The 7,439-nt window shown below is 35.4% G+C and overlaps 1 protein-coding gene and 1 pseudogene across 4 annotated transcripts; both read right to left on the bottom strand.

Annotated features, from left to right (window-relative positions):
- Positions 1–317: 317 nt before the first annotated feature.
- On the bottom strand, positions 318–6,890 carry LOC107623169 (prohibitin-1, mitochondrial). Of its 3 annotated transcripts, XM_088506699.1 has the most exons (8): positions 6,724–6,886; positions 6,519–6,583; positions 3,267–3,331; positions 2,751–2,987; positions 2,337–2,453; positions 1,713–1,883; positions 1,076–1,288; positions 318–740 (listed from the first exon to the last, which is right to left on the bottom strand). In XM_088506699.1, the coding sequence occupies exons 4-8, from the start codon at positions 2,934–2,936 to the stop codon at positions 549–551; spliced, it is 879 nt and encodes a 292-aa protein (XP_088362825.1). In that variant the 5' UTR covers positions 2,937–2,987; positions 3,267–3,331; positions 6,519–6,583; positions 6,724–6,886; the 3' UTR covers positions 318–548. The 3 variants fall into 3 exon arrangements, with proteins under 3 accessions (XP_088362825.1, XP_016180821.1, XP_088362827.1); XM_016325335.3 differs by lacking the exon at positions 3,267–3,331 and having other exon boundaries at positions 6,724–6,890; XM_088506701.1 differs by lacking the exons at positions 6,519–6,583; positions 6,724–6,886 and having other exon boundaries at positions 2,751–3,331.
- On the bottom strand, positions 3,758–6,579 carry LOC107623168 (histone-lysine N-methyltransferase, H3 lysine-9 specific SUVH1 pseudogene; annotated as a pseudogene). The gene has a single exon (XR_015906946.1). The product of XR_015906946.1 is annotated as a histone-lysine N-methyltransferase, H3 lysine-9 specific SUVH1 pseudogene (transcript).
- Positions 6,891–7,439: the final 549 nt, after the last annotated feature.

Raw genomic sequence — 7,439 nt, 5'->3', positions numbered from 1 at the left:
GGTTTGGAACTATAATTTAGATGGGAGTGAGCAGTTTCTAAGTACAAACTAGAATTTGTAATTGAATTTATAAACTTCTCAAAGTGCTCAATATCCAATTAGTTGACTTTGTTTTACACCAAGTAGTATTCAATATTAGACACTTCTTTTTTTTTTTTTTTAATTTTGGCTAGCAATTCCTCTTACGAAAATAACAGCTAATGATCCAAAACAGAATATTCACAAGAAAATTATTCTCAATATTATTTTTATTCCTTTGATTCTTACTATTTCATAGCAAAGGCCATGCTGCTGGCTGTTTAAAGTTTTGGAAGTTATTTCAGATTTAAATCCCTCGGGGAATAATCATAATCAATTAATCATCATTTTATGTAATCCGGATCATTTGGATCTCAAATAATCCTTTGGCTAAAGTTTGAAAAAGGTTACCATTCAACTATCTAGTTATTTTGTAAAGACTACTCACAACATATACATCATGAAATTGAATAGGTTTCGTACTTTCTAATGAGAGAATGAAAACGATCATCACAAACAAGTTCAGCAAATCACTTCTTGCTTGGCTCCAACTTCATCTCCTGAAGATTCAGCAACAGATCATCTGAGTTCAGGTAAACCTTGTTTGCTGCGTTGGATACGGTATTCGCAATCTCTCTTGCGGCTTCGATCTTCCTCAGTGTGATAAAAGCTGGATTGTTGGCAATAGCTTGTCCAATAAGTTGGGCACTTTTTGCTTCTCCCTGTTGAGTAAAGGAGGTGTAACGAAGATCAGGAGAAACTAAATATTACGAAAGCAAGATTAATTAGCAGTGGTTTAATGAAATAACCCAACATATTCACCCAAAATAAAAAAACAGAACTCGGCATCCAGACCAATGTTTTTCAGTGAGTTTTTCAGGTTGGATTTACAGAACAAGAACTAATGAAAATGAAGTTGTAATAGTCTAACCAGCAAGTAACACCACTAGCATGTACATAAGCCGGTGCATTGTAAAAGGAAACAAGAAATAAATGCAGCAATTTGTACTATGCACTAGTTCGTAATGATAAATATGAATTCATAATTTATTCTCACCTGTGCTCTAATTACGACACTTCTCTTGTCTTGTTCAGCTTTCTCCACAACAAATTTAGCCCTCTCAGCTTCTTGTGCAGCCACCTGTTTGGCTTCAATTGCAGCAGTAAATTCCTTGCCAAACGTTAGAGTGGTAATTGACACATCATCAAGGGCGATATTGAAGTTAACAGCCCTCTCAGTCAGAACCTTCCGGATTTCCCTACTAACAGCCTACAAATAATAAGTCAATTAAAATTAAAACATACTTCCCTCATGTTAGAACTGGACCTTTCAACTTGACAAGGAAAGCAATGCATGGAATGCAAGAAACTAGAAGGGATATGTACAAAACAACCAAAGCAATTCCCCTAGTTAACACAGTAAATCTCCTCATGTGGATAGTTACACAAAACGCACTTTGGTAGTGCGTAAATGGTAATGATAACTTAGTTCAGCAGAATTAATTCACTTGGATGTACCCATTGTGCTTACCATAACAATAATACAAACCAAAAAATTATTTTAACCATTTGAAACTGCAATTCTATAAAAGACATCTCAGCAACTAGAAACTTCGTTGAAATGGTTGAGTTTTTTCATACATGTTCATACACAACCTTTCAGAAACATTATATACGCAAGGATTACTGATTACCTCGCGCTGAGTAATAAGCTGGCTGGCATTGTATTGGGCGACAACAGCTTTCAAAGTTTCATGTATAATTGAAGGTAAAACCCTTTCATTGAAGTTCTCACCAAGGGTCCGATAAATTGTAGGTAACTCACTTGGCAAAGGACGAGTAAGGACTCGAAGCCCAATTTTCACCTGTATGACATTTGTGTAATTTTAATAAGGTAAACATTTCACAAGGTTGAATAATTAAAAATATGAACTGTTTCATGATAATTTTCTCAAAACACAATATCATTGAACAATCTAGATAGCTAAAAAACACAGCACGAAGAATACAAATAAAAACATCATGCAGATAGTTGAGTTGACAAGGAGAATTGAAGCTTTGAAAATCGAATACTAATGTGTCTGCCAAAAGATATTCAAACTTAAAGCGGCTCGCAAATTCAAAATGAAATCATTTTAAAACAAAATATGCAAGGTGATAGACTTGGTCTACATTCCAATTTTGAAAGGCATTTAAGGAACACCTGTTAGGTTCTAAAGTTGTTAAGGTTATATAGCATATCCACTTTATGCAGAGCATTATGAAATAGAATCATCATGAAAAAAATAAAAACTACTCTTAGCAAAAAGTATATTTACCATCTGGAGATCACGACTTCCTGAGGTACTCTCAACTAGATGCGGTCGTGCACGAACATCATATATGACAGGCCTCTCAAACCATGGAACAACGAAGTGTGTCCCTTCCGGATAGACCTGCAGATTACAGATTACATCATATTTTTTAAAACATAAAGGGAACACAATTGTTTTGCAATTGCTATTGATAACACTTCCAAACTGACAACTAACTAGATCCCTTGAAAGATAACAACCTATGATCAAAGAAGAGCAAAAATCTTATACGAGCAATCACAACAACATCAAAAGCACTGCAAAGATAATTAAATGGCACGGATATTCATGAAAATTTTCTCATCCATGAAGATTTCCTCCCCTTTTTTCCTTCCCAACAATCATACCACAAACACGAAAACATTTACTAAAAGAGACCTTGTCTTTGACACCAATCAAACGGTTGAAAACAATAGCTCGGTGTCCTCCCTCAACATTGTAGAGACTGTTGGCAGCAGCATACAAACCAATCCCACCGATGACACTCAGCTTCAACAGCGCCGACGCTGCGCCACCACCAGCACCTCCGGGAACGTTCGGAACCTTCATGTTCTTCAGATTCATTTTCCCTCGCACAACAGAAAACAAAGCTCAGTCACCAGCTGAATTTCACCCCTGAAATATGCGATTATTCAAATGGTATCATATCAAAACACACGCAGAGAAACAATTCAAAGGCAAGATATTGTAATGATCAAATGCAATCAATCAAGTTAATGAGGAAACCAATGTATAGAGATTGAAAAGGAGAAATGCTTGTTTCTTTTTGCAAAATTTCTGAATATAGTAGAAATGGAAAAAAAAATGTCGGTGATTGAGAAAGGAAGCGAGCAAAACTGCATTTCAAGATCGAATAATTTTTGTAAGAAACAATAGCAGAAGATGAGGAACTACCTTCCGAATTATGATCGAGGACGATGGGGAGAAGGGTTTTGTGGGGTTTAGGGTTTTAGAACAGACTGTGCAATGCATGGAAATATTTAAATTCAATCAACTGAATTATGTAATTTATATATAAAATGAAATTAAATAAAAACTTGAAAAATATTTCAATATAAAAAAAATCAACATATTATTATAAGAGGAATGCTAGGGGCAGCAATTTTTGTGATTTATAGCCATCAAATAGCCATCAAGATGGTTTTAATGGTATGAGATTGGTGTAAGATTTCATCCAATAACTCACTTTTCTTTGCTGGTTACATGCTGGCCAAAATTTAACAAAGTTGCTGGCCCCTAGACTTTTCTTTATTATAATTTATCAAAAAATTAAAATTAATATTTTCTATGTCTTATCTTAAATTTATATCTATGCTTTTTTTTTATCAAAAATAGAGAATTTTATTAAGAGGTAAATACCAAATTGATACCTAAAAGATTCTGATGCTGACAAAATAGTACATGACTTTTGTTATTAATAAAATAGTCCCTGAATGATTTTAAAATTTGACAAGCGTGCCCTCAAGCTTGCCAAAGCACATCTCAGACGAAAATACTGCTGAACTAACCAATATATTTTGCTGAGATGGCAGCATCTTTAAACTAATTATTTAGATATAATCAATAATTAAATTTAAACAACAATAGGTGAAAATTCGCCAAATCACTTCAAATTTATTCTAATTTTCTCAAATCTCCCTCCCTAACGCACCCTCTCACTTTCTAGAACCCTGAAAAATTGTCCTAAGCCTGAAAAATTTTTCAAAACCCTAGTCCAACGAATTACAGATTGAAAAATTCTCCTAAACTCTAATTGTCCCAAATTTACAGATTTGACAAAGAACCCATCAATTCAAAAATTTAATTCACTGAAGAACTCGAGAACCTCGTTCAGGAAGCTCTTAATAACCATCACTTCTCTGTCTCTAACCAACCAAGCAACAACATAAGTTTGAAGCTGTAACTGCTGAGAGAGAAAGTGAAAAGAAAGAGGAAGAAAAACTATGATTCATGAATCTAGCCACGTTCCCAACATCTTTGGCACTTATAATTAGATGGGATTGTATATCATAATCTTCATTGCCATCACTTGAAGCCCCGTCTTCCAGTAAGCTAGGTTCATAGTTCCACTTGAAAGGTTTAAAAATACGGCTTGTATCAAATATGTACTCATTATCTCCTTCCCTCCCGTTCACACTTAACTTGGCTCTGTCAACAACTTCTCCTGCATACTCACAAATAAAAGTACCAGCACGAATAGGATCCAATGATCGAAGACCCCACCCTCGATCCATCGTTTTGAACACTTCCATGTAATGCTTTAAACCAGACTGGTACACTCGATTTTTGCAATTCGGAAGACATAATTCACCACATTCATGAACCAGTGGCTTCCGACTTACTCGAAAACCATTTGCAATATATGGAAAATCACCAACATTTCTCTGAATGCAAGAGCAACTCAAATCTCCCGGGACACATGCTTTGTTACAATTGCATCCATCAGAAGACATAATTGAACCAAATGGTTTTGGGTTTTTGAGAGAATGAACATAAGTGAAGAAACCAGGACCCTTTGCATTATCAACCTCATTGACAAGTGATACAGGAATACTCTCGATTCCTGAAGAGAGATCTTTAATAATAAGACCACTCCTTGAAAGGGTGCCTTCTTTCCATTTCTGAACTGATTTCCAAACAGCAAAAGCACTGGGCTGTTCAGGCAATCTTACAAACTTATACTTAAAAATGCCACCACCAGACTTCCCCTTTTCTATCCAAGAATCTTGGATTTTATACAAACCATCATAAACATATATTTTTGTGCTTTTGTTAGTAGCATCTTTCAGTCCACGGATGACTCTTACTTCATTATGCCGTTGTGAACTTCTATCCAAAGCAAGATTACCCCTTTGAAGCTTCTGATCAGTTGCATTCTTATCTTTCTTGTGGAAGTCACCCTGACCACTATATACCAAAATATCATTATCCTCTGTATCATCATCATATTCTCCAGACGAAACAATGCTTAGAGCCAAAGGTTCCTCCTGAGATTCACATTTCATAGTCGCATAGTCGATTCCGCTCATTGTCTGTCCATGTAAGCCCACGAGACATAACTCCATTCGTAGGTAGAAAATGTCACCAATCTCAATCCCAGGCACTACTCCTATTCTCCTTCTCAGGTTCGTTCGAACCCCTGAGTGTCATAGTATTGCTAGCTCCTAAATCTGCACGCTTGATAACACCAGTCGTGTTCAATTCCTTGGCTTCTTCAAGTTGCAATAGCCTTCTTCGAAGAGCATCAAATGTCATGAGTACAAAATTAACTGTCTCACGGTCCGCGTCACTCCTTTTTTCTAGACTAAGACTGATCGACATAGACAATACAAAATCTGAATCTTGATTTACCCTGCTCCTCTTTTGGGATGATTTGTTGCCTTGTGAATTTGGTTCTGAACGCTTTTGGGCATTAGCAACACCATTGAACCCTTCAAATGATGAACCAGCATCCACATTAGGTCCGCGTAGGTTTACTTCTTCAACTAGGGGGCTCCTATAGACCCGTAATGGAGTTGGAGCCGGTATGGATGTGTTAGATGACTTGCAACCACGCATATGTGGTGCCATACAATTTTGGTCATTAACAACACCATTGAGCCCATCCACGGGCGAAGAACCATCACCATTTCCTCCGTGCAGGGTTTCTTCTTCAACCAGAGGACTCCTAAAGGACCTTAATGGAACCGGAGCTGGAATAGAACCAGGAGGTGGTTTGCTTCCACACATATCTGGTGCTGATGGTTTCGGTCATTAGCAGCACCACTAATCCCCTCCATTGATGAAGACCCATCACCATCAGCTCCACGCGGGGCTGCTTCTTCAACTACTGAACTCCTAAATGACCTTACTGGCGCAGGCGCAGGAGCCGGAGCCGACGCCGGAGCAGGGGATGCTCGAGATTCTTGATTTACACCCACGGGCAAAAATGGAGAAAATTCATATGGGGGATGGGCAGATGTAGAACCTAGCGTAGATTCCGGGAATACTGATGCCAAACTACGCAAGGGTTTAACATCTACAATCCCTAACTTATAAACAGAATCTGATGAATTTTGACATAACCCTTCTTCCATTATTATAACCCTCCCTAACTTTCAATAAAGTAACAGTACAAGCAAGCTTCATCAGTTAAAAATTAATCACCTTTGTTCTTCCTTCAAATTCACAACTTCATAAAGCAACTCAACTTGGAACATCTCGTCATTTTGCTGAAGAAAACCACCAAAAAAAAAAAGTGTTAGAAAAATACGGGAAAATGAAATCAAAGCAATAGGTTTCATTGAAACACATATAAAGAAGCAGTTTACGAGAATCTGAATATAAAACAGGAGAAATTTCAAATTTTTACCGAAAGAAGAATAAATCTTCGTGGTGCGAGAAAAGTGAGTAACTTGCAATAGATTCTTCTTCGTGCGAATAGAAAAGGAGAAGACGGCAGAGAAAATGAAATGAAAATACACCGTAACTTTTCAATTGTTGTGAGGAAGAGGAAGAGGAAGAGGAAGAGGGACAGATAACAATTAAACTAAGTAAGCTTTTTTATTAAGGTTAGTTAGTTTAATTGGGGTTCAATCAAAATAATTAAATTATAATAAAATAACTATAACTAGTGTATTAAATTGAATGAAATGGCAATTTCAATTCAATATTTTATGAATTATATTTATTTATATTAGGTTAAATATTATATGTGTTATTTAATAATTTTCTCTCTCATTACAACTATCTAATCAAATTTTTTTAAACATCAAACAATTCTAATACAATAAATATATAAATTGGTATAGTATGTCTAGAATTTTTTAAATAAATTAATTTATTTATAAAATTATTTTCTAAATATAATTGATTAAATTTTCAATTTCTCAAAAATATTATAGACTAAATTATTGTTTTATTTTAATATGTATAATATTTAAAAAATTAAAGACTAATTTATTTTTATTTTCTTAAAATTGGACTTTGTTTAATAAAAAGTGAAAAAATACTACTCGATGATCTATGTTGAGAGTTGACTTCTTTATAATAATTTTACAAAATTTCAGCTTAATATAACAAAGTTTT

The sequence above is a fragment of the Arachis ipaensis genome, chromosome B10 (assembly GCF_059453495.1).
Source record: "Arachis ipaensis isolate K30076 ecotype BB chromosome B10, ASM5945349v1, whole genome shotgun sequence".
Classification (NCBI taxonomy): Eukaryota; Viridiplantae; Streptophyta; class Magnoliopsida; order Fabales; family Fabaceae; genus Arachis; species Arachis ipaensis.
Note: the sequence above shows the minus strand (reverse complement) of the source record. Positions and strands in the feature narration are given on the sequence as shown.

Coding starts and splice junctions, on each gene's coding strand:
- LOC107623169 (XM_016325335.3), bottom strand. CDS start 2,936: ATGAATCTGAAGAACATGAAGGTTCCGAACGTTCCCGGAGGTGCTGGT. Junction 1,884..2,336: donor GAAGTCGTGATCTCCAGATG/GTAAATATACTT, acceptor AATGTCATACAG/GTGAAAATTGGGCTTCGAGT. Junction 741..1,075: donor GTGTCGTAATTAGAGCACAG/GTGAGAATAAAT, acceptor TTTACTCAACAG/GGAGAAGCAAAAAGTGCCCA.